The 27,184-nt window shown below is 33.2% G+C and overlaps 2 protein-coding genes and 1 non-coding gene across 3 annotated transcripts; 2 read left to right on the top strand and 1 right to left on the bottom strand.

Annotated features, from left to right (window-relative positions):
* Positions 1-2,444: 2,444 nt before the first annotated feature.
* On the top strand, positions 2,445-10,329 carry LOC147384892 (histone deacetylase HDT1-like). Its single transcript, XM_086426003.1, has 10 exons — positions 2,445-2,599; positions 4,275-4,345; positions 4,454-4,668; positions 4,822-4,841; positions 5,109-5,159; positions 5,254-5,420; positions 7,328-7,438; positions 7,530-7,620; positions 9,732-9,879; positions 10,025-10,329. The coding sequence occupies exons 1-10, from the start codon at positions 2,587-2,589 to the stop codon at positions 10,086-10,088; spliced, it is 951 nt and encodes a 316-aa protein (XP_086282129.1). The 5' UTR covers positions 2,445-2,586; the 3' UTR covers positions 10,089-10,329.
* Positions 10,330-11,595: 1,266 nt separating this feature from the next.
* TRNAG-UCC (transfer RNA glycine (anticodon UCC)) lies at positions 11,596-11,667 on the top strand. Its single transcript has one exon. It is a non-coding gene; the product is annotated as a tRNA-Gly (tRNA).
* A 1,600-nt stretch (positions 11,668-13,267) lies between these two features.
* Positions 13,268-20,225, bottom strand: LOC147384890 (enolase 1). Its single transcript, XM_086424842.1, has 17 exons — positions 20,079-20,225; positions 18,569-18,632; positions 18,133-18,197; positions 17,039-17,086; positions 16,801-16,887; positions 16,632-16,712; positions 15,871-15,972; positions 15,697-15,777; positions 15,062-15,136; positions 14,911-14,973; positions 14,732-14,809; positions 14,309-14,503; positions 14,155-14,205; positions 13,998-14,086; positions 13,850-13,901; positions 13,709-13,765; positions 13,268-13,600 (listed from the first exon to the last, which is right to left on the bottom strand). The coding sequence occupies exons 1-17, from the start codon at positions 20,142-20,144 to the stop codon at positions 13,520-13,522; spliced, it is 1,335 nt and encodes a 444-aa protein (XP_086280968.1). The 5' UTR covers positions 20,145-20,225; the 3' UTR covers positions 13,268-13,519.
* Between the last annotated feature and the right edge of the window lie 6,959 nt (positions 20,226-27,184).

The raw sequence follows: 27,184 nt of genomic DNA, 5'->3' as shown, positions 1-27,184 counted from the left end.
CTTCTACAAGGTATCAGAGCGGGTAACCACAGGGATGTAGGAGATATGTTACATGTAAGGGGGAGTGTGAGTGAGTCCCACATCACCTAATGTTAGGCCCATGGGCTTCTTCAAGTACAACTTTGAAAGATGATCCAAGAGAGGCCGGTCTTTCGAGCAAATGAGAGAGAGAGCATACCCATTGACTAGAATCCATTAATGCATGCTAAATTGTATTACTTGATTCAACATTTTGGGTTTTATTCCCAAACAAAAGCTAAGATAAAAAAAAAAAAAGTGAAATAAGAGGGAGAGAAGCCATTGGAGGGTAGAGGTCTCCCGTAGAAGAAACCTGAAAATCATTCTTCTTGGTTCAACTTTTAAAAGTTCTCAAATAAAAATATCAAATCGAGTTCTAAAATCCAAACTGAGCCAAGCTAGAGTTATAAAATTATAAGTGATTTATTAAGATGAAACTAAGTGGATATCCAAATTGATTGATTTTAAATAATCATCGAATGAGTTGTGATTAAGGGTAAAATGCCATCCGAACTTAGGGGGGCCCATTGGGCTTTAAAAAGCTAACTAGCTGGATCTAATTCGTAGGACTGCCAATCTGCAGATTGGGACTGGGCTTGGTTAAACCATAATCCGATCCTAAAAGAGGCGGACTGTGGACTGTTCTTAGACGGGTCTTATGCACCTATCGGTCCTAAATTGTAACTAGGGCTGTAACCTCGTCAGGTTGACCCGAACTCAACCTGATTGATGGGCGTGCCTGAGCTGAGTTATATAGAACATGAGTTTCCTGGGATAGGATATCTTAACCCGGCCTCAAATTGAGTTGAGCTCGTGTTAAGGGTTCGGACAACCCAACTCAACTCGAACATGATGTAATATATCAATATATAAATATTTTTATTTATTCTTAAATTATTATTTTTTAGAAGGAAAATGTTGGAATGACATAGGGTATTTATTGTGATTCTCACAAGTCTGACGTAGGATGTGCACATAACCATAGACGTGTTTCCTTGCTATATGAGTAAGAACCATCTACGATTATGTATGCATCTTCACGTCAGAATTGTGAGAATCACAGTAAATCCTATGTCATCCCGGCACAACTCTTTTTAGAATAATGCTGAAGTGATCTCACGTTGGAACCTCATATCATACGTCTTGACGTGAAAGTGTATGGGAACCATAGATGCTTTCATCGAGATATGAGTGAAAAAGCATCTATCGTTCGTATCCACTTTCACATCAATAAGTGCGATACAAGGTTCCAACAATAGGTCACTCCATCACGACTCTATTTTTTATTTATCTCTCCCTACATATATTTGTAAAGCTAAGGAAAAAAAAAAACATTTTCTATATTTTTCTTTCTATTTAAATTTATTGTTATATATGTTGATTAAAAATAAATTAAACTTGTTTAATGTGCCCAACACGCCGTCCAAAATTACTTAAAATGAGTTTACCCGAGCTTAACCCAATTTTAGGAGTACAATCTCGGGGTTAATGAAGTCAAGCCCGATGGTTAAGTTGAGTTGAGGGTTCTACAACTTGGGTTGAGCCTGGGTTTACCTTTCAACCCACCCCAATTGTAGCCAGGGCTGGCAACAAATTAGTTTTGTATCAAATCAATACCACTCCAAATATCGATCTAAAATTTATTAAACATGTACCCGATTTTGATCCTATCAGATTAATGAATATGTGAACCGAACTCCATCCATTTCATTTCATCATTAATTCGAAATCGATCCAAGCACATGCCTTGTTTTCAAATTATTAATATTTAAAAAGAAAAAAACCCAAACCAAAAAGACTAAAACATGTTATCTATATGAAATTTAAAAAAAAATTATGAAAGTATGTTCGATTGGATTTTTTCGAAGCAAGTTGGGATACATCAAAATCTGTTCCGAAAATATAATTTTTATATTTTTTCGGATCGGATCGTTTCAGACCAATTCAGACATCAAGTATATTCCGGATCATTACTAATCCTAATTGAAACCTCTACTAATTCCTATCCCAATACAGAATTTTCTTATTTGCGTTGTTTTTCCATTGACTAATGATAATATTATGTTCATTTTTCTTGTGTATCCCAAAGCAAAGGATCTACAGTTCTGTGATGGGGGGTGTCTGAAAAAAGTGTGTCAGATTATCAGGACCTTTTTTCATTAAAGAAAAAAAATCCCATCCGTAAAATAATCAAAACGAGATCAACATGGTTAGGGGATTAGATCACAACAATTAAAATAATAAAAATAATATTATGTTATTTTTATCAATTTTATTAGCAGGATCAATGCAACTGACTCAGATGCAATTTCCATCTAAAGTTTTGATACATCTATTTGATTAACTTCGTTCCCTCCAAGTTCTTAAAACACAGTTGGACCATAAAACTATGATAGTCCGTGCACCACAATATCAAAATTTCCAACTCGACGTGAGGAGCTGCAACTCTTTAAATCCCCCAAAACCCTAGTCGATCCTCCTCTTAAACCTTACTTTCGACTTCGTCCAGTCTTACAGAATCATCCCAAAACCCTAGCATCTCTTCATCTCCTCATCTTACATTCATCAATGGAGTTTTGGGGTAACTCTTTCTTGCTTTTTTTCTTAGATCATTTGTTTTCTAGATTAGGGATTTCCTCATTTATCCAGTTACAGCTGTTAGGGTTTCTCTTGCAATTTTTTTTGTCTCTTAAAGTTTCTTTCGATGGTTGCTTTGTTGTATTTTTGATCGGTTGTGTTTGTTAAGTTGATATCTTTAATGGGTTTATCTGATTTTCTGAGTAAGCTTTTATTGGTGTTGTTTTATTTCCTTTTAGTACTGTTTAAATTTAAATGCTATGTAGTTTGTTTGGTGTTTAAGACTGCTTTTTATTCCCAAAAAAACAAAAAGAAAAAAAAGATTTAAAGTTCTGGGTTGTAAATTTTTGGATTCTTAAGTGGTTTTTCGATATGGGTTTTGTTCATTTTCTTACATAGTTATTTTAGTTGTTATTCTTGTTGAGTTTGTTAATCTGCTTTAGATGAAATGACTTGATCAAGGTCTTTCAAATGCTCAGTCAAAACCATGGTTTTAAAACTCGTTTTGATGTCTTGTCTCTTCCATGAACGAGACGGAGTCGTCTAGGATGAGTTTTCCGATATGTTTGAGTCGTCTTGTTCAACAAAGAGAAAAATGAACAGTGGTTTTTAATCTCGTTCGATATGTTTGACTTGTCTATCCATCTTGTTGGTGGGCAATACCGGGACGTATCGGATGAGTCGTCTCAGTCCTGGACTAGATTTAAAACCATGATCAAGGCCTATTTTTTATGGATTTGTAAAAAGTTGATTTACAAGCTAACTTTTTTTAGTACAAGAGGATTAAGGGTGAATCATAAGTTAGTCATTGAACATTTTCTATATTGTTAGTTATCAAGGATGAAGTATCTTGGGAATTTTTTTAAATATTTTTCTTTATGATCTGTTTTGAGGTTTAAATGAGTTAGTTTTCTTTCGTCTATTCAATAATGTCCAAAGATATGTATTATGTTATTTCAAGTGAGTTTATATCCAATCTCACTACCTCAATCCACTCAATTCTTGGGTTTCTTCATGCTCTTTTATAATCAAAGTTTAATTTTTCTTTGTGTTTGTGCTTTTTTCAGTTTTCATTGCTCATGAGAAAACTATCTCAATTGATTTTCTCATAATTTATTATTCTATTGGGGCTACTACTAAAATGGTTTTATTTATTTTAGATTTTAATCTATGGACATTGTTCTTGATTGCGTAACATTCAATTTCATAAAGCATTAACTAATATTACTGCGTTAAATTTTTTTTTCTATCCGGTTGGACTGCATCAGTTTGCACTCTAGAACTGCATCCCCACTTTAACAATACAACTCTAAATTTATGGACAACATTCTCCTCAAATTCTAAAATGATCTAAGTTCATTACCATATAAACTAAGTTTATATTTAGGCAATCATTTTTTTAATGCCTCTGATCTATAGTTTTTAATTTTTAATTATAATTATACATTTTTTTATCATTCACCGAGTTGACCTCTTATTCACTTGTTGGTACTTTCCATGGATAATGAGCCGAAAAATTGTATTTTCCCTTTATTATGGTATATGGGGTTAATCATAATAGTTATACCTTCATTTTTTCTTTTTTTGTGTGGAAGCTATTTCGAATACTCTCATTTTGGACTCTCTGTTCATTCTAATCTTCTAAATCACTAAAGTTGGATAACTTCTCATTTTCTTAGGTGTTGAAGTCAAATCTGGGGTGCCCCTTAAGGTCAAACCTGGTGAAGACAAAGTGTTGCATCTTTCACAGGTTTATCATTGATGGGCTATATCCTTTTACTCGTTAATCATATAACATATACTACATTAATTAATATATATTTTGTGAATAAATGCTCTAAATTCTGTTATCATGTAGGCATCCCTTGGTGAGGTAAAGAAGGACAAAGGAAATGAATCAATTCCACTCTTTGTGAAGATTAATGGCCAAAAGATTGTTATTGGAACACTCTCTCCTGATAAGTGCACCCATATATCTTATGATTTGGTGTTTGAGAAAGAATTTGAACTCTCTCACAGCTGGAAAAATGGGAGCGTGTACTTCTGTGGTTACATGTCTGTCTTACCAGAAGAATATCCTTATAATCATTCTACTGTCATGTTTTTTATTTTATTTTTTATTATTTAAATTCTCTTAATTTATTTTGTTCATGACCACTTATTGGTTGCCCTTATTGTTTTCTTCATTTTGCTTTTCCTTGACCATGTGGTGTTGCCTTCTATCACTTCGCCTGATGATTTTACTGGTATGTCTTCAATTTTTTTTTTGCTTTGTATACCTCATCTTTGCCCATTTGCTAAATATATTTTGAGAGCTTCTATTGCCACACCAACTTTTACTAATGCCACCCCAACTTTTACTAATGACACCCCAAGATGTGTGCTAATTCTTTGGTGATTTACATATGAATTGGGTCGGACGTTAGCGAAAGTTAGTGTGTTAATAGAATCTCTCTCTATTTATATATATTTTTTATTGTTTATTGTTCATTGTTTTTCGTTTTAATTTCCAGATACTGATTCTGACTCTGGAGAGGATCTTCCGGTGAATGTTGAGGAGAATGGTTGGACACTGTTGTTTCATCTCTTGGAATGTTTGGATATTAGTTTTATATAATTTATTTATAAGCTAATCTTTTCTTTAACCGCTTGGCTTAGGAAAACCTGAGCTGAAAGAAGAGAAGGCAAAGTCTATCACAGATAAGGCTAGTGCGGCTAAGCCTGATTCTTCTGTGGCCAAGCCAAAGGTGAAAATTGAGGAATCGAAAAAGGAGGAGGATGATGAAGAGGACGACAGTGATGATGAAGATGATTCTGATGATGAGGTATTTTAGCTCATTCGAATTCTTTTTGATTTAATGCATAGTGACAGTAAGTATTATTTTTTTCTATATTCCATTGGGAGAAAATATATTTGCACTTGTAGGCCTAACATCAAGTGAAATGTTTTGGAATTTTCGAAGGGTAGAAATCTGTTGTATTGTTTTACAAAAATTAAGATTTTTTTTTTGTTGTAAGCGTCGATACTCTGCCTAAATGGGTTTTCCCAACCTATCTTGATATCACATTATTCATAATTATTGTTTATATAATAATAGTCATTGGGTTGAAATATGTCAAAGAATGATTTATAATGTACTAGTGGAATTTTGTAATTGTCCAAGATTCATTGATAGGGGTGATGCAGGACGATGCAAACTTAACCTACAATGTGGAATTTGAGATCAGAATTAATTACTTAGAACATAAAAAAATGCATAAAAGAAGCTAATTTTACCATAAATTGTAATGAAAACCTAACATGTAATTACAAATGATCCTAGGCTAAGTTACAATCCTACAGGGCTATTTCAAAAGTATTAAATCAAGGGATCTTGAGGAAGATAAAATTTTCATAAAACTTAGGGGGTGTTTGTTTAACGCTGATTTCAACACTTAATGCTGAATGCAATTCAGCTTCAGCAATCAGCACGTTTGTTTACTCCACATTTTCAGCACTTATTGCTGAAAAATAAGTGAAAAGCATTAAGTGAAGTTGGATCACTTAATTTTTTTTGTTGAAGCGGTAAGCACCGGCCTTTTTCAACACGGACAAGTATATCCTTATACTTGAAGTGATGTTACCTCTTATGTCCTATGGATAATGATATAAGCACCCCACAAATTAATAAGGCAACCCACACCAATATTATCTCTCTCATCTACGTATTTAAATAATATTAATTCAAATTTAAAAAATAATATTAATTCAAATTAAATAATATTAATTTAAATTAAAAAATAATATTAATTCAAATTAAAGAGAGAAATTTCCTCTTTCCTTTTTTATTTTTTTGGAATATTTAATATTTAACGAAATATTTATATTTAATATTCTCTTTCTTTAATTTGAATTAATATTATTTTTTAATTTGAATTAAAAAAATTTAAAATTTACTTTATTAATGATGTGGAGGAGAGAGAATTTGTTCGGCTAGGTTCCCAAAACGAATTTCATTAAATTTAGTATTTTTTTTAATAAATAATTTTTATTTTTAGATTTTATTAATAATTTTCCCTTAAACATACAACTGTTGAAAAGGGTAATATAGTCAATTTACCAGTTTTCAACATTAAGTAACAAACAGATTTATGTGATTACAGCGCTTAATTTGAATCAGTTCAGCACAATTCAGATCGGTAAACAGACAACAATTTCAGCACTTAAATTCAGCGCTTATACAGTTTCAGCAATTATAATCATTCAGCACTTGTTTGTTCAGTTTAACAAACAGCACCTTAGAGTCTTAATCCAACATCAAATAAGATTTTCTCAATTCCAATTTGAAAAAGGAAAACAAGAATGGTAGAGGATTTGACATTTGCATAATCACTAACAGTTCATTTAGATTAGTTTATTTCTTGTAAATTGATATTAGAAAAAAGTTGTGACATGCCCAATTTTAAATGAATTTGTACTTTGGGATTTCAGTTTGACATTTGCTTAATAATTCATATTAATTCCTTTCAAAATTGCATCCTCGTTGCCTCAAAACATTTGTATTTTCTTTCATTAAAACATACAATTTTCACTACTAGTGAATAAACTTCTTCTGTTGATACAAAATGAGTCGTTTTATTCTAAGGTGCTTCATGTGCCCCCTCCACATTTTGCACTCTTCTTTATCCATCCTTTGAGATGATCTCTTTATAACAATTGACACTTTTTTTTTTTTCATGTATTGATACACAGGACATGCTTCTTGCTGCTGGTGCTGAAAGTGATGATGATGATGATGATGAAGACTCAGATGAGGATGATGACGAAAGCTCAGATGAGGATGATGACGATACACCTAAGAAGGTATTAGATTACTTATTAGCTGTCTCATTTTATTGTTGTTGAACTTGTCATGGTTCATTACTTATTGCATTTATATCTTTTATCCTTGAAGGTAGTTCAAGGCAAGAAGAGACCTGCAGAATCTGCTACTAAGACACCTGTTTCCGAGAAAAAGGCTAAACTAGTTACACCTCAAAAGACAGGTAACCACACTGTGCTTTTCTTTCTCTCTCTCTCTCTCTCTCTCTCTCTATATATATATATATATATATATGGGTCGGGTTCCTGCAACACACATTGCGACACACATATAGACAACGTGTTTGTCTTATATGGGCAAAAATGTTTGGAATGGGCTGATTTTTTGTGAGGATGATCTCTGTGATGAGGGGATCATCCTGGAAAAAAATCATCCCATTCCAAAACTTGTAACCCCATCAAAATTGATTTACAAAAATTGGACGGTCTATAATTTTTCAATAAAAATTGGACGGTCTATAATTTTTCAATAAAAATTGGACGGTCTAGAAATTTCATAATGAGCTGATTTTTGGCAAGGATGATCTCCTCACCACAGAGATCATCCTCACAAAAAATCAGCCCATTCCAAACATTTTTGCCCATATAAGACAAAACACGTTGTCTATATGTGTGTTGAAATGGTTGTCGTTTGAACCTGACCCTATATATATATATATATATTATATATATATATATATATATATATATATATAGGGTCCCGTTCGCCACCTTAGTTTTACCACACACTTTAACAAACGCGTTTTGTCTTACATGGGTTATAAGTTTCGGAATGAGCTGATTTTTGGTGAGGATGATCTCTATGGTGAGGAGATCATCCTCACCAAAAATCAGCTCATTTCAAAACTTCTAACCCCATCAAAATTGATTTACAAAAAATGGACGGTCCACGATTTTTCAATGTGTAAACATGGGGCTAAAAACATTTCGGAATGGGCTGATTTTTGGGGAGGATGATCTTCTAATCATAAAGATCATCCTCACCAAAAATCAGCTCATTCCAAAACTTCTAACCCATGTAGGACAAAAAACGTTTGTTAAAGTGTGTGGTAAAACTTAGGTGCTGAACATTTCCCATATATATATATATATATATGACAATTCAGTACTGTTATTCTTATACCGGTGAGAGGTTCCATAGTGGGCTGATTTTTGGTGAGGATGATCTTCATAGTAAGGAGACCATCCTAACATAAAATCAACCCATTGCAGAATTTCTAATCCCCATCTAAAGTTATTTACAAGTTAATGGCAAAAATTGACGGTCCATAATTCTTCAACTTTTGATAGGGGGTTAGAAGTTTCAAAATGAGCTGATTTTTTGTGAGGATGATCTGTTCACCATAAATATGGATCTTTACTATTATAATAAGAGAAGACAGAGTAGAAGTCATTTGACATCAAAATTTGTATCTTTACTAGTATAATGAGAGAAGACGGAGTAGAAGTCATTTGACATCAAAATTTGTGTCTCACATATGCCCCGACCTTTACATTTAAATTTAACATGATTAGGGTCATTTTGATTAAAAAAAAAATGTCAATAAAATTACAAGCCGACCTTATAATCACATTGGTTGGTTCTCAAAATTACAAAAATATTATTTTTATTATATACTCTTCAAAAATCTTTCAATCAATGTTTTAAATTGCAATTCAGCCCTTTTGATACATGTGCATTTGCATATGCCACCTTCCAGTATATAATATGGAACACAAAAACTAAGTCAACAGTCAAGGGTTCCAATGAAATTTTTTCAATTATTTAGGTTTACTTGATTAGGTCTAGATTTATCATCGAGATTATTTTAGATTTAGTTATTTATTATTTTAGTTTTGCGTTGTTATAGGGCTTTATTTTTATGTTTTTTGGGCTTATTTTCATGTTTTATTGGCCTCAAAGTGGACCCTACTCCTTCATATCCTTTTCCAATAATACCTTTCCCAATTTATTATTTTTTCCTCTTTCACCCCCTAAACCCCAAAGAAGATGCTTGTGCCATAGGCACTGGCGAACTCTAGTATACATTATAGACAGATAGATCGATAGAGGAAAAGAAGGTTTTGATTTCAATCACACGTAGCTGCTTTTCAAAATAGCAAAATCAGGAGCCTCCTTGAATCTATGCAGAGTTTCATAAATGATCTTGAGCAAGTGTAAAAATTATTGCCTAGGCTGGATTGATGTCTTCATTTTGCTTTCTTGGATTTGGGTTCATGTTTAATTTTGAAAGATTACTCCAATTAGTCCAAGATAAGAAAAATTCATCTGCAGGTGGTCCTGATGGTAACAAGAAAGCTAGTGGTCATATTACAACTCCCCACCCTTCAAAGCAAGCTGGAAAGATACCTTTAAACAGTGACAAGTCAAAGCAACAGACTCCAAAATCTGCTGGTTCGGTCATTTGCAAGAGCTGTAGCAAGTATGTTCATTGACACTTCCCTTCATATTGAGTTTTAACTCCCTCAAAAAAGAAAAATAAAGAAAGAAAACAGTAATGAGGGGATTAACTTCAATAGTACTAACGGTTCTGTTTTTTTGTTTTTAAATTTTTTTTGGTTAATTAGGACATTCAACTCAGAAAATGCTTTACAATCCCATACGAAGGCAAAGCATAGTGATGCGAAGTGATGGAGAGTATGAAAAGCTCTGCATAAATTTATTTATTTTTGGTAGCCCCCCTGGTGTTCCGAGAAGAAAGTACAGAAGGTATGGTATGCGTTTTGATTTTGGTGGGGGAATCTGATGGTTCTTAGTACTACTCTTTATGGATTTATTATTGAGGCATATGCATTATTGCTTGGAATGTTGAAGCATGGTGGATTTGTGATAATTTATTTTATAGGCAGCTGGTTAAAGATTTTGTTGTTAATTGTTTTCTATTAGAACTCTCGTCGAGGGTGCCCAGTTAATACTGTTTGGATTTATCAAGCCATGATTGATTTGTCTGGAATCATGGGATGGTTTCTTACTGGTTTGGTTAGGGATGGCAACGGGCGGGTTGGAGACACTCTTAGCTAAATCCGCCCCAATTACAATTATTCACCCGAACCCAACCCGGGTTTGGTTTTTTGACCCATGCCCGCCCCCAATAATTGTCTAAACCCCCCCCCCCCCCCCCCCCCCCTCTTTTTTTTTTGGGTTTTAAGATTTTATATGAACCTAATCAAAATTATTAACTATTGACACTGTTTGAATGAGTTATGAAGTAGAGATAATAATTTCGGCCAAAACTTTGAATGTTGTGATTTTATCTTTAATAATTGAGGGGGTGATAAATAAATTAAGAAATTGGGGTGTAACATATCGGGTTAGGGTGTATCAAAACTGTCCCTCCCCAAATTCTAATCGTTTTTTTTCATTTTTAATACCAAAACTAACCTCTTTGAAACTGTTTAAAAGTTTAATAACCCCAAAGGGTCATGGACCCTAGGTTTTTAACTTCTTCCCCAAAGTTCTTTAATGGAAGTCTTTTTTGTTGTAAGCAGTAGGAGGGAAAGAACACACATAATGATACGATTGCGATTTTCCTTATAATTGAGGTCACAGATAATAATAATATTAAGGTTCTCGTTTGCGGCAGCCAAGGTTTGCTTTGTCCTATATAGTTTATAGAAGCTTTGGATTGAGTTGATTTTTATCATTAATTTGTAAATTGCTTTTTATGAGGAGGATCATCCTCATAAAAAAAAAAAATCAGTCCAATCCGAAATTTTTAAATCATATAAAACAAAAGGAAATCATCCTCAAAAAATCAGCCCAATTCCAAAATTTTAAGTTATTGGAGGGACCAATTGACAAATAAAAAAAAAAACATGGGGAACACATGCACTCCTACATGGAAAGTGCGGTTTACCTAGTGATTTCCTTTGGGGGGTGAGGTAGAAAAATATTTATGTTTGATCCATTTGGTTGAATAAATACCTGAAATGTGAGAAATTAGAACTTATATTGAGCTTCTCTCTAACTATATGACACATAATATTTTATATGGAACTTGTGTTATTCTCTGAGGGTGTTGTTTAATGAGAGCTAAGAAACAAGTTGTCCGACAAACCTCATGACTTGATGCTTGTTAAGAAGAATTTTGTTTGGAATAAAAGTATTAATTTAAACGGTGAACCATATTGGTACGAATGCGTTTGTAGTCCAACGGTTAGGATAATTGCCTTCCAAGCAATAGACCCGGGTTCGACTCCCGGCAGACGCATGACATTTAATTTTTATTTAATTTTATTTTATGGACTTGAACCGATGTGTGCTTTCCTAAGATCGTTATTCTTCCCACTTTAAACCAAGCTTTTGGCATGTATAGATGGTGATGGTTTTCTCAGTGATAGTCAAGATCGTTTTTTTTTAAAATTTTATTATTTTTTTTTAAAGAGTCTTCTTGTTAACATGTGTGTTGTAAGGGCACACGCTAGAGTCCAATAAATACACCGTGGGAATAAGTATGTGGGGGATATTTTGATAAAAAAAATATTTTTTGGAAGGCATTTTCATACAAAATTCAATTTCCCAAGTGTATTTATTCCATTACAAAATGTCAACCGATCGAGTATAGGTCAAAGCCTGAAATTATTTTGCACGTAATTCGTGTTTGGTTTTTATCCCAATTATATCAATAAGAGTCGTGCTATACTACCTGCGTTTGGACACTAGGTTCAACATTTAGTTGACTTGCACGGCACAAATAACCATAGATTTTTTTCTCAAAAAACAAGTTAGAAAATCCACGGTTCTCTATGCATTGCCAGGTCAACTCAGTGTTGGACCAGTGTCCACGTAAGTAGTAAAACATTTTCCAATTAGTCAAGAGACGTGATAATTTGACTTGAAAAATCGTACTCGGTTGAGGTGGTAAGTGCACAGAATTATAGATCTTTTTCTTCGAGATACGCAAAGAAAATCTACATTTCTATGCACTTGCCACATAAACCGATTACATACCTAGTATGATTTTTCAAGTCATTTTATCATTAATCATCAATTATTCCAAGCTGAACTTATATAATTCTTGGTAATGGAATTCTAAAAATCAACAAACAAGAGAAAGTGCAACTCCAACCTTTAATTCCAATAAACATGATGAAAGAAAATCAAACAACAAATTAGTAAAGAAAGGGGATGACTAAACTTTTCAAATCGATTTAGATCACTAGAATCCCTAATCATCATGAAAGCCAAAATAGAAGTCCTTGATTTTAAAAACACTTTAATCCCCCATCACAATGAAAAACACTAATCATTAATCTTGTTTTTTCGGTGCTTAGATCATCTCCAATGGTCTCCTCTTCCTTATCATCAAATATAGGGAGGCTTCCTCGTAATTAGCCTTAAAAGTCATTTTGAAACACAAATTTTCATATAAACAATTTTTTTTTATTATCATTTATTACACCCCAATTAAAGATTAAAACACACGCTTCAAATATTAAAAAAAAATTCACTTAACTTATAATCTCAACATTACAAAACATTCTAACACTCAATCAAATTATTTACAATTAAGATTAGGATCATATATTTATATAAAATCCCAAACGTAAGAAAACTTTTATTGTCAGCCCAACTTTTACTTATTCTCAATCAATTACAGCTCACATGTTTTATTCTCAACTATTTACTTATTTTCTTTATTTTTGGAAGCAAAACTTCCTACTTCCCTCCTTAAATATGAGGAAGAAAGCAGAATAGGGAGACCGCTGCAGATGCCCTTAGATCCATCTTGGGGTAGGGCATGGACTCATAAGCACCTGAACGAAACTTTCGTCGAGCAAGTAAAAAGTAAATTGTAGGGCAAAACAGGCTTAGATCATTAAAGTTTACATTATATTGCTTCAGTTAAAATCCATAAGTTACTGCTAGACAGATATTTAGCACACAAACTCATTATATGCTCTTAAAACACAAGATAAACAAAACTTCAGTACCAATTATTCAAAAAGGTGTCTTCAAACCCCCATCCTAACTACAAGTTTATTCGATGCAAGCAAAACTCTGATCCAGAAACACCACATATGCCAACTTTTAAGATGACCCAAGCTGATTTCTCAAAAACCTTAGTAGGGATCGACAGGTTTGCGGAAGTTCGCTCCAGCATAAATTGCGTCCGAGCCCAGTTCCTCCTCAATTCGCAGCAGCTGTTATAAAGTACAAAACAAGAACCAAAATAAATTATAGTCATAAAGATTCAAAGCACATAAGAAATTGATGTCTAACAAAAATCGGGAAAAAGGTCTGATTTCTACCTGATTATACTTTGCAAGACGTTCGGATCTGCATGGGGCACCAGTCTTAATTTGACCCTGTTTTCAAAAAATAATAATTAATGAGGGTGTAATTTACTTGAATTAAGGCTAGAAGACTTCGATTCAAATTAAGAAAATTACCGTGGCCAAGCCCACAGAAAGATCGGCAATGAAAGTGTCTTCTGTCTCTCCACTGCAACCGATTGATATAAACCAATTAACTAATTAACACTTTTTTTGAAGTGTAATCATAATTTGAAGTTGAATCATGAGGTTGAGAATTACAAACCTGCGATGGCTAGCCATGACACCCCAATCCGCCCGCTTAGACATTTTCACGGCTTCAATGCTCTCCGTGACAGACCCAATTTGGTTGACCTGTTGCACAAGAGGTTGATGATCTGTACTTTTGAGATTTGAACCAACAAGATTAATAGTGATTGTACCTTGAGAAGAAGAGCGTTGCATGCTTTCTCCTTGATTGCCTTTTCAACTCTCTGTGAACATTAATTGGTCATCGAGATTAAGAAATTGCGGAAAGGCTATGTACAAAAATATTTCTTGATTTTCTATTTAAAAAAAAAAAAAAAACTGACTAACCTTTGGGTTGGTGACCAAGAGATCATCTCCCACAATCTGTACTTTTTCTCCAATCTCGCTGGTTAATTTGGCATAGTGTTCCCAATCATCTTGGTCAAATGGGTCTTCTATGGAAACAATCGGGTACTCGTTGACAAACGATTTGTACAAATCTACGAGGGCCTCCCCTGAGATCTTTTGTGACCCATCATTGTTCTGTACCAATTAAAGTTATTAAAATAGGTGCGCACATGCACACACACATGGGTCTTCTATGAAAACAATTGGGTACTCGTTGACAAATGATTTGTACAGATCTACGAGGGCATCCCCCAAGATCTTTTGTGACCCATCATTGTTCTGTACCAATTAAAATTATTAAAATAGGTGAATGACTGCACACACACGCACACATGCTTGAGCACGCACACAAATAGAAAATACCTCATCCTTAAAGTTCAAGTCATAGGTTTTGTCCGGGCAGTAGAATTCAGAAGCGGCGACATCCATTCCAATAACAACCTATAGAAGGAGCATTTCTTTAGTTGCCATCTCTCATTAAGTCAGGAGGCTAACTCATAAAAATCAATGAAGAGAACTGAAATACTGGCTGAAACACTTACTTTGTCTGTGTAACCAGCTTTAGCAATGGCAGTCTTCAGCAACTCGAGGCCTTCCTTGTTCTCCTGAGTTCTCAAAGTATGAAAATCAGAATGAGAACAAATAACAAAGTAAATGAGAAAATGTTGAAAATTAAGAAAACTGACTCCTAACCTGGATATTAGGAGCAAATCCACCTTCATCGCCAACGTTTGTTGCATCTTGACCATATTTCTTTTTAATCACAGCCTGTGAATCAATTGTGCTATCAGTTTGCAAGTATGATGATCCCCTAAGTGTATGTGACAATCGAAGTCTCATGTGCACAAAACAAGAGAAACACAATTATAAAATAGTTACAAGTAATTGTAAACATGCATATATATAAAAGCTCTCATGAATGACTAGAAGGAGGCATGCGCGAAAGAATGCCTATGAAGGGCTTATTTGTAATTAAAATATTAATTAAAGGGTGGTTTTGAAGATTACATATTAAACAAAGATATTTTTGTAATCTTGAAAACCAACCAACGCAATTTTAGGGACGTGGGATTGCAATTTTCTTAGTTTTTGACCAAAATGACCCCTTGATTATATTAAGTTTAAATATAAGGTGGGGGCATTTTTAGTGTCGTACCACTTCTTGAGTTTCATAATAGTAAAGATAAGTAACGAATTGTGAAACTCAAGATACAACTTGACAAAGTGTAGCTCTAAAACAGGAGCACAACATAGTGCTAATATTTCAACACAAACATAGTTAGCAGAATGAACAATTTTGAAACATGTCGTAAGTTCGATACATATACCTTCAAATGGTGATATACTTCCACACCCATCTTCATGGCCTCTTTGAAAGAGGAAGCTCCAATAGGAAGGATCATGAATTCCTGCAAACAGAATTCCATAAGAAACTCAAAAACAAAGGTAGAATTTCCTTGACATGAATGAATAAACGTGGATTTTCGAGAGGTATGCATTGCCTGCATTGCAAGTTTATTTCCTGCATGTGATCCTCCATTGATGACATTGAAAGCAGGTACTGGAAGCACCAAGGTCTTGTTACCGGCAAGGTTGGCAATGTGCTACGTCACAAGAAATAATAAACATTAGATCCATAAATTCCTTGATATATAGAAAACCCTAAACATCTATGAAAATTTTCCATTTTTCTTTATTGAGTAGTTGATATGGCATTTAGCTACAAGATGCCTTGGCAAACAAATGCGTTCGGTTTTGGGTTAAGAAAACCGATCAATTTTGTTCGGTTCTCGGTTCAAGGCTTGTATAGAACCGAACCAAACCGAGAACCGAACCCTCAAGTAATAAATAAATATAATATTAGTTTATTGTGAATTATTTTAGAAGTTAGGACATAGATTAATGTATTATTTTTTAAGGATAAATTAATAACTTTTTTATGGATAGGTTAATGATTAATATATATATATATATATATATATATATATATATATTTTCCAATAAGAAATATGTTACTTCCAAGAAAGTTTATAGAATATTGGCAACCCATAGATCTGAACCAAACTGACATTGGTTTGGTTCTATTGGCATTTCGGTTCAGTTATGGTTCTTATTTAATGGAACCGACCTATGTTGGTTCGGTTCCAATTTGGCCCCAAACCGAACCAAGTTGCGCCCCTAATTTACATAATCTAGAATTCTCGATTATTGATCTAAAGGTTCTGAGAAACATATGTCGAATCAAAACAAGAGGAAATTTTACCTTGTAAAGGGGGATCTTCTTTACAGTAGCCCCTGCTTTGCAAACTGCGAGAGACACTGCTAGAATTGCATTGGCTCCAAGCTGAAAAACAATAAACAAAAAATTGTGAATAAATAAAGGTGTTTGTTGAGAAATATATGTATGTAAACAATGAAACCCGATAAAATACCTTTTGTTTGCACCAACCCCATTCGTTTACAGTTCCATCAAGGTGTTGCACCATGAAATTATCAATGTCCGTCTGTTCCGTTGGGTCCTATGAAAATGAAGAGAATATTGAAATTCAAAGGTAGGGCGATGTTTAGCAAACTAGAAAACTTAGGTGTTTTGCCAAGCCAGACTTTTTGAACATTGAAGATGAAATAAAAAAAAACTCTCTTAAAATAAAATAACTAGACGAAGCAAACCTTTCCAACCAATGCAGGTCCGATGATGGTGTTGACATTTGAGACAGCCTGCAACAAAAAGAAACAATATGGTTGTCAATGTTAGAACCCAATACCTGTGTGACCCAATTGACCTACACATTTTTAGGTTTTTGACTTGCACAAGTATTCTATATTGTAGAGACGTCAATAAATAAGGATAAATCCCAATTAAATTAGAATTAGAATTACTTTTTAGGTTTTTGTAGGAAACCTTGATGGATAGAAATCCTATTAAGATAGGATCCCTAGGCCCTCTATTTCTATCTATTTAAGTGGATCGGCACCTCATAATATAAGGGATATACATGCATAAAACCCGAGAAAAGATTGAGTCTTGAATTGTGTTGATCTCCATCAATCACTAAAACCCTAGCCGATACAACATAAAGAAGAGAGATAAGGTGAATTTAGACAATTAAAGAACACGTGGATCAAGGTTCACGACTTAGGGATTTGCGCACATTGGATCATTGGCACGTGGATTATGAAAGGTACATCTCCATCTATATTTTGGATCATCAATTTAACTTATGGCACCAACTAATACTCTAGAATCCAAATCCCTTGAATCGGGTTTTTCAAATTCATGGAAACTACTACAAAATGATTTTCTTACCAATCTCAAAAAACTAATTATTTCAAACCCATTTATATCTCTAAAATATATAATGAAAATTCCCCCCTTTGGGAAGGTGCCAACTTAGTTAAGTTGGTAAGCCTTGACGAGTGTTGAATCAACCTTAACCTCTACTGACCACTAACTCCTTGTTTGCCCAGCAAAAATAAAAACAAACAAACAAAGAAAATGGCCCTTCGTGACGATTTATTTATCATTTTGGCCACTTTTCTGCCAAAATGCCTCCAAACTATATAAATTCATGATAATGCTAATATTTAGAATTATTTTGTAATTTATGAAGGGCACCATTACAATTTCCTTAAGTTGTCTAAATTTACCGTACCTATATGTTTTCATTGCAAAATAATATGCTTATTTACATGAAGATGAGAAAATCATTCATCTATTATTCCATCAAATCTTACATAAAAGATAAAAGAAAAAAAGAACTGACCTTCATAACACCTTTTCCAAGGTAATCAGTCCCTCCATCTCGTAGTTCAAGTGCTTCATATACACCTAAAAAATAAAATATCACATGAAATAACCATGTTTGTGCCTAACTAAGGCTCTGTATGGAAGCTTAGAAAATTTGTCCTTATTTTTTATTGAAGAAATTTCTGTTTAGGCAATATAAGGGAGCTTAGTACATTTTCCCTTGGAAATTATGTCCTCAAAACAAATTTCTTTAAATTTAAATATTAAAAAATCTTTTTAAAGAAAAAATTTCTAAGCTTCTATACAAGGCCTTTATGAAAATTTCTTATGAATTTATTTTTCAAGACCCCAAAACAAAAAAGCTTCCCATTCTCTTAATACATGCAAAATAGAAGATTAGATGAACATTAATAGGGTGGGTAATTTGGGGTCAACAAATCTGATAATCTCACCTGTAGATGCACCACTTGGAACTGCAGCTCTAGACAAGGAACCATCTGATAGTATGATATCCACCTACAAATGCACTTCAACATAAGGACCAATTTTTTTCCATTAAGAACATACAATAGTCACCAAAGTTTCCGACTTATTGAAAAAATGTCGATTAAATCGTGACTTTTTTCCTTCACTGATTTAATAATATGTGCCTTTTCTAAACTTCAAGATTAAATCGCGAATAATGCATAAAATAATGATGATGCAAATTAATGACATTAATTTGATGTTTTTGATCTGTTAATGAATCCTAATTCGAATTCACGATTGTGATATTTTTTATATTTTGAATAATATAAACCTTGAATATGTTGTGGATCTATAGTTACTTCTTATGGATGCATAGATGACATCAACATGGGAATTTTTTATTTATCATTCTAGTTTAATATGGAACTTGATGATATAATACGAGACCAACCCACTAATAAAAACAGTTAAACTATCTTAATTTTTCCCGACTTTTTACCAACGTTTCTTGATTTTACCGAATTTTCACTTTTGCCGACTTATTCCTGAACCCGACCATTTGGATATATTGAAAAAAAGTAATTGTTTTAATTTTAAAAGTTGAAAAGTTATTTTGGATTTAACTATATAACAAAAAAAATTATTTTTAAAAAATAAAAATTTTAACTTTTTAAAAAGCAAAAAGGAACTTTGAACGTTCTAAAAGCTACTTTCTCATAAAAACACTTTCTTCTACAGTTACTTTCTATCCAAACAGGGCTTTAAAGATGAAAAGAATGACTCTTATGCTTGTTTTTTTAATTTTTCCTTTTTGAGTCGTGCTGGGGTGACACAGGATTTACTGTGATTCTCATAATTCTGACGTGGACATGCATACATAACCGTAGATAGTTTTACTCGTATCACAAGAAAACACATCTATGGTTATGTGCACGTCCACGTCAGATTTGTGAGAATCGCAGTAAATACTTTTTGTTCAGCATTTTCCTTTTTCCAAACCTTATTTCCAAGATGCGTTAAGTAAAACTTGGAAAAATATTTCCTTACAAAAATGCCCTCAAAATTTTTTTTATTTAAAAAAATACCCTCCAAGGTGTATTTAATGCACCTTAACAGGTGCCCTAAGAGCACATGTTAACAAGAATTAGTATCACTAACCAACGATCCACGGAGATCTCTCTGCTCAAAGGGAAAGTTATTATTTAATGGAAAATGCTGAACTGACTTAGTTGGACACTGCGTTCAACACTGTGATGACGTGGCAGTGCATAGAGAACAGTCGATTTTTTAACTTTGTATCTGGATTCTGGACAAAAGAAATCTATGGTTATCTGTGCACTTCCACGTCAGGGAAGTGTTGAACGCAGTGCCTAAGAAAGTCACTGTAGCACGACTCCTCGAAACCAGCGGTTCCGCTATGTAGAGAGATCGGATTCGCGTTCAAAACAAGAAGATCTAAAGGCTATTTTAACACATATTTGAAGATCTACAAACCTCGACCGTTGGATTTCCACGGCTATCGAAGATCTGTCTTGCCTTCACAGTCTGGATCGTCGCCATAACTCGCTGTGACCTTAAAGCACTTAAACACCGAGAGAGAGAGAGCGAGAGAGAGAGTTTAAAGCTGATCTTCTTTGAAAGTTTCCCCTCGCTTCTATTTGTAGTGCAACTTGGATCATTTGTAACCGTTGGATTAGAAGGTGGTATTGCCGCTAGATTCTTACCGCCGCTGATTAGTTTTAGAGTCCAGATCGTATGCAACAAGGGTTGAGGATTGAAATCCTCCTCCCACACCTCAACACATGCCACGTTGGCTACAATCCAATGAATATCTTCTTTTTAAAATTTTCTCTGATTGTGAGTTACGTGGCATGTGTTGAGATGTGGGAAGAGGGGTTCAATCCTCCATCCTGGCTGCATACAATCTGGACCCTTTATTTAGGGTAATTTTGAAATACCCCTCCATATTTAGGTGAATATTTGAAATACCCCCAGTATTTTCAACTTTCAAGTTTATAGCATGTTTCTTGAGTTTGATCTTCTTCGTAGATTCTAATATATTAATAGAAAATAGAGAGATTTACCAGGCAGACCTATCTTTGCAATTTTATTACAAAAACTCTCTTACTTTATTAGATTTGTTATATAAATCATTCTACGATTGACTTAATAAGATCTCAAATCTTACTAAGAGTCTTTGGACCCATATAAATTATCAAATTAGCAAATCCAACAACATAGATTTCTAGGATTTCATTAAAAACCTCAAAATCAAAAGAAAAAAAATTCAAAATATATATATATATCTTTTTTAGCTTTAACTATAGGTGTTGCAATGGATGATTAAAATTCAATGTTGAAAATTATTATTATTATTTTTTAAAGTTCTTAGAATTTTGTCTTTTATAACCCTGTGACATCAGATCATGTTTTTTGGATGCCACAAATTGATACGATAATAATCCATTCAAAGGTATGTTGAGTAACAAATTCACCACATAAATTTGAATTTTATGATGTGAGTCCCTACTCCAAGGTTTACTGGGTAACAAACTTGATAAAGTGAGGTTTGGTGGGTAACAAACTTCATGAAGTAAGGTTCCCTTCGAGTTGTCATAACTCCAAAGGAGTTTTTGTAATAAAAATATAACAGTTGGGTCTGTGGGGTAGATCTTTCTAGAAAATAACTTAAATTCCTTATCAACCTGAAGTCAAAATCCCATGATTTTTCTTTCAAAATCAATCATTGTTAATCTAATTGATTAATTTTTTTCTTAATCCTCATCTTAAATTTTAAGATTTTACGTACTTCAACCTTTAAACCTTTGAATAAGATGAAATTTTGCATAGAAAAAACCAATAATTTTCTATTAGGGGTTAATGTGAATTTGAAAAGCAATTGATTGAAGATGAGGTTAACTAAGTTGAAAAAATATATTTTTCTTAGAAATTAAATATTTTGAACATAACAAATTTTTTTGAGAGAAAATATCAAGGATTCTGTTTAGACTTTGCAAATAAGGGTATTTAGGTCATTTTTATTATTTTAAAAGAGAAGACCAAAGTCAAGGGACATGTCATCAATTGAAAACATGGGGTAAGAGCATCTCAAATATTCATAAAGTTGGAGGGGTATGCCTAAGAGATTCTTACATACCCTCGATCACACATGCATCATACAAGTGTTTAGTATTATGATTTTAAATGAAACTAGCCTTACTAATTTAGTAAGATTTAAAATCTTACTAAAGAGTACTTGAGCTCACCGTATGGTATTCAAAACATAATCTGATGGAACAGGATTGCAGAAGACAAAATTCTATGAACTTTGAAAAAAAAAAAACAAATAAAAAAAGAATAATGTTGAAGTGACCTCAAGTTAGAACCTCATATCCCATTTCTTGACAAAAAGTGTTTGTGAATCATAGGTGATTTTCATCTAGATACGAGGAAGTGCGATATGAGGTCACTCCAGCATGACTCTTAAAAAATATATTTTTCACTCTGAATTTTAATTTTAAATTTGGGTGTTTGGGTGGTATTCCATTTTTAAAACCTTGGATTAATCCCACATAAAAAAGAAAGTGGTGTGCTGTCGCATGCAACCAAATATAAAATCTATACTCCTAAAAAATAAATGTATTAATGCGAGTAAGAATCGTTCCTACGGAGAGTATCTAGCCTAATTTTTATGCTATGTGAATAAAAATGGGGGTTTCAAGTATAACAAAAATAATTTTAAAAAGAATAACTAAGGAACAATTCAAATAAAAGAATTAAAATCAATCAAAAGAACAAACATTGGTTTAAGTCAACTTCCACCATAGGAATTTTACAATTGATCATCGATGCAAGTATATATTAATTCACAGTTTGAATATTCACAGTTAGAACTATTTTCCTATCTCTCCTTAGTCATAGTTAAATAGAAAACAAGCGATCTAATTAACCCTAACTACTAAACAACCCAAAACAAGCGTTAAAGGTTTAATCTAGTAGTAGCCTTAAGAATTAGAGAGATCGATGAAGCTAAACAATACAAGCACAAGCGGTTGTATTTAATTTAGTCGAGTGTTCTTCCTAAGATCTAATAATTTCTGACGCAACAAATCATTAAATCTTAGTTGATTCACAAATTAGAGGGATCAAACAATTACGGATTTGATATCTAACCTAACAGTAGATTGCAACGAATAATAAACTAGTAGGCCTCCTAGTAATTAAACGAGACAATAATGAAAATAGGCATAGAAGAACATCCAATACTCAAAGCATAAATTGAACAATAAAAATCAATTAGATCTCACAGTTTTTATTGATTCCCAGGCTTCTGTTTCCTTCGACCAATTAGAAAAGTTTAGCCACACAAAGCCATAATCAAAACTCCCAAAAGAAAAAAAATTGGGAAGGAAGCGAAAGAGAGATATCTTCTTCAAGTCTCTTTTCTTCTACTCGTTATTTTTCCTCCTTAGAAGCCTACAAAATCTCCTAAAAATATTCTGAAATAATAATATCCCAATCTAACTAATTAAGGAAAAATATTAAAAATAAAATAAAGTCCTAATATAATTAGGAAAGTGGTGTTTTTAATTAAAATTTTTGTGCACCAGATTTGGAGACTTTCTAAAATAAACCATATCAAATCCGTGTCGAAATCGCGTCAAATTCGCGTCAACAATGCAGGTGCAGCAACTTCAAGTCCGATTTCGACCTTGATACAGTCAATATCTCTCAAAACTCAAAACATAAAAGTTGTAGATATTTTTCTTAGTGTTCCATAGCATTTTGAATCATCTCAATCGAAGTTCGGATGAGAGAGTTATGATTACTAAGTGATGTCGAAACTATCTAAAATCACCCAATTAATTTCGTTTTGCACTTAACACCTCCATTTGCATCCTAAATCAAAATAAAAGAATAATGAGTACATTTAGGCACCAAATATATATAAATGACTAAACATTAAAGGAGAAAAATATGGTATTTTGCATTCTCATCAGAAAGAAAAAAAAAGATTGTTTATATATAGATATTAATCTAAATTTTTACATGAAGTATAGAGGGCTGTATTGTTGGATTGCTAATTTGATAAGTTTTTCTATGATTTTCGATCTGTAGGACAATCTATAATCCTTGATGCCTAGGGATACGAACAACAATATCAGGATCATGAAAATAGCTATTTTTAGTTATACATAACTTTCCATGGAAAAGATTTTCCTCACCTCAAAAAACATGGAAGAAAAACACAAGTTTGTTAAAGGTCACAACAATTGAAAAGTATACCTTCCCATGACAACAACTTCTTGGAGGTTGGTACTTTTATAAAACTTCTTTTCGCACACCAACCTTTTTAATATCACTTCGATGATAAATTAAAAGGGTTTGAAGGTTGTGGGCCAAATAATGATGAGTGAGTCTCAAAAAAATATTTATTCCATCTTTGAATCATGGGTCTTTGAATGCTCAATGATATCATCAATCCTCTAATTTTATAAGCGAATGTGGTGTATTAAACAATTTGCGCATGCCTAATAATGTTGTGTATATGCCTCATGTTTCCTTACCACGCATGGGGTTTGCACTTCACATCATGACATTTTGAACATAAGTATCTTTCCCTATCATAAATTTTGTTTGTATATTTAGTCCAAAAAAGTATTTTTAGTTTTAATTACTAAATAATTAAATTATATATATATATATATATATATATATATTAAATGAACAAAACTTAGTTGACTTGAGTGAGTTTTTTTTTATAAGTTCAATAGATATTTTCTAATAGGAAAATGCTTTATTGCTTGCGTTGGACATTGAGTCCAACACTAAGTTGACCTGCAATGCATAAAGAATCGTTGATTTTTTTAATTTGGATCTCGAGGAAGTAAATCTATGGTTATCTGTGCATTGCTAAGTCAACTTAAAGTTGGACCCAATGTCCAATGCGGGAAATATTAGGAAATCTAAAGTTTACTTATCTCCTAATGATTTTCCTTTTGAGCTAAAAGAAATTGTAAGAAAGGATGCGATGGAGCATTCCTATGTGAGGTTGTAACACTTTGGAGATTTTTGGTTCGGGTCTGCCTAATCCCCTCTTAATTTCAAAATAAAAAAAAATAAAAAAAAATTGGACGAGTCACCTTGAATTCAAACAAGTAAATGTGAGGGACTATTTACATTTACCATCCTATATGGTGGCCTCTGAGATTAGGACGAGTTTGAGTAGTTTGTCTTGATCATAGACTAGATTTACATTCAGGTCGGTCAGATGGACGTTCTATCACTATGTGCCTAAATAGACTAACTCTTTCTAATCAAACCAAACATGACATGAAATTTTAGAATTGGATTCTAAAATTCGAACCAACATATATAGAAGTTTGAAATATCTTATGTTTATTTGGTTATAGGAAAGCGGTGATAGTCCGTAGGTTGAGTTCAATACCCAGTATGAGCATTAATTCAGATTCCAGTGAGATGTCCCATTCCTATAAAATAGGAATGGTATCAATGAGTGGCAAATTTTAATTAGATTTTAAAACATCTCGGCTCCTAATCAAGTTGTGCACGTAGTCCAATGTGTTAATTCTTATGCTGAAACGTGCGATGTAGACACCATTCCTACCTATAGGATCAAGTAATTTGTGACTCATCTACCAAAACCCAACCCATGGCTGCTCTTTATTAATCCCAAGTCTGATTTAATTAAATTCTTCAACATCATTAAAGTCTCCACTTACATTTATAATGCTTTCTTGCTTGTAACTTGTGAATTATAATATTATACATGTAAGGAAAATAATAAACAAGAAAAAAAAAATGGAATAAAATACTTCCTAATGAGTCTGACTTTGAAGGCGGAACCCTCGTCGTTACAAGACATGTGGCATTTTGAATTTATTTCACACCCCTACATATTTGTCAAAATTTAAAATACCTCCTTCAGAGTTTTTTCCCTTTCGCCTTCCTTTCAATCATTTAAAAACAAATTTTGATGTTAGGAACTATGCTTTAAAACTAGTATTTCTCAATGATATCCCACGATCGAGGCAATTGGTTGAATCCTGTGAAATCATTTCTTAGAAGTTCATTGATATGTTCATTTTATAAAGCAAAACAATTTCAATTCTTGAATAATCCACATCACTTCTGGATCTTTTGTAACAAAAGATTCTCTTTTTATGTGAAAAATGTCCAGATCAATAATTACGATCTTACGTTGGACAATTCCTCAATATCTTATTCATTTGCAACAAATTTTTTTTTTTTTTTTTTTTGTGCGTCGGTAATAAAGTTATAAAAATGATGTTTCATCTTTCAAGGGCATTAAATGTTATGGTAAGTATAGAAATTTGTTTGCTTTTGAATTTGCTAAAGCTTATGCATTTTCATTAGAGTTTGGCTAACCTTACCAACTTATCAAGGATTTCACCCTTACTAAGGGTCCTTGGACTCAACTTGTGGCATCCAAAACCATGATCCGATGCTTCAGAGTTGTAAATGACAAAATCCCAAAAAAATTATTTTTCATTATTGAATCTTAATTTTAAATTTGGGAGTTAGGTGGAAGTTTGGTAGCCGTCCATTTTCAAAACCTTGGATCAAGTTCAAAAAATATATATATATTTTTTTGATATGAGTTTTTCCATGAAATCTAAAAGGCTTTGGTGTTGGATTGCCAATGTGGTAATCCATTTGAGCTAAAGTTTACTCCATTTTAGAATCGGATTTTATGAGATTTCATGTAATTTTGTGATTGGGCCCACACAACTTTAACAAACCAAACATCCGTAATTATAAAAAGACCGTAAACGATCACATTTGCAGAGATTCCCAATGCAAACAAGTGGGGCAATATGTAGATCGTTCCCTAAGAGTCTCTAAAATAGACTATAGGCCTAATGTTGTAGAGATAAGAAACTCTCATGTATCTCTTGTTTGATAATCTATAGTGTATATGAACGATGTCTACATGGCACATTTTGATTGGATTTTAAAACACATCAAATTCTGACCCTAACCAAGCTGATTTCTACATGGCACGTAGTCCGATGTATTTAGCCTCAAACAAATAAGCCTATATCTATCTATTTATCTATCTATATAAAAGATAATGTCTCAGGCCAGGCGGTCCCCAAGGTCAAGCCTGGCCCTCTAATGGAATGGTTCAGCCCATCCAGCATAATTATTTAATGGGACTAACCTTTTTCTAGGTGGGCCTGTTTTGGGCTAGCCCATTGACAAACGATCCAATGCTATTCCAAGCCTGGCCTCTCTAACTAAACTGGCCAGATTTCAAGCATATATATATGTTTTATAAATAAAACTATAATATAAGGTATCGAGTTGGGCCTTCCCAAGGCCCTATTCACCAAACCCTAATCCTGTTCAATTACTATACAGACCAACTAACAATATCGAAAATGATTGGATTGGGTCAAAGCCCAGCCCGTTGACAGTCCTATTCAAGGGTAATTAAAGAGAACCAACTTTTACTTAATACACCCCAATTATCAAAAAATAAAATAAGGGAATGGTAGAGAATAAGCAAAAGTTGGAGTGCCTACAGTCCTTTTTTTTTTTCTCTCTCTGTTGCT

The sequence above is a fragment of the Akebia trifoliata genome, chromosome 15 (genome assembly GCF_017979445.1).
Source record: "Akebia trifoliata isolate Shusen 1 chromosome 15, ASM1797944v1, whole genome shotgun sequence".
NCBI classification, from domain to species: domain Eukaryota; kingdom Viridiplantae; phylum Streptophyta; class Magnoliopsida; order Ranunculales; family Lardizabalaceae; genus Akebia; species Akebia trifoliata.
Note: the sequence above shows the minus strand (reverse complement) of the source record. Positions and strands in the feature narration are given on the sequence as shown.

Bases quoted from the DNA above. Each gene is read 5' to 3' on its own strand.
- LOC147384892 (XM_086426003.1), top strand. The intron at 7,439-7,529 runs GTATTAGATTAC...TTATCCTTGAAG, and splicing joins ATGACGATACACCTAAGAAG to GTAGTTCAAGGCAAGAAGAG. The intron at 7,621-9,731 runs GTAACCACACTG...ATTCATCTGCAG, and splicing joins AGTTACACCTCAAAAGACAG to GTGGTCCTGATGGTAACAAG.
- LOC147384890 (XM_086424842.1), bottom strand. From the start codon at position 20,144: ATGGCGACGATCCAGACTGTGAAGGCAAGACAGATCTTCGATAGCCGT. The intron at 13,902-13,997 runs GTTTGTAATTCT...AATCGGTTGCAG, and splicing joins GTCATGGCTAGCCATCGCAG to TGGAGAGACAGAAGACACTT. The intron at 13,766-13,849 runs GTAATTTTCTTA...TTTTGAAAACAG, and splicing joins TTTCTGTGGGCTTGGCCACG to GGTCAAATTAAGACTGGTGC.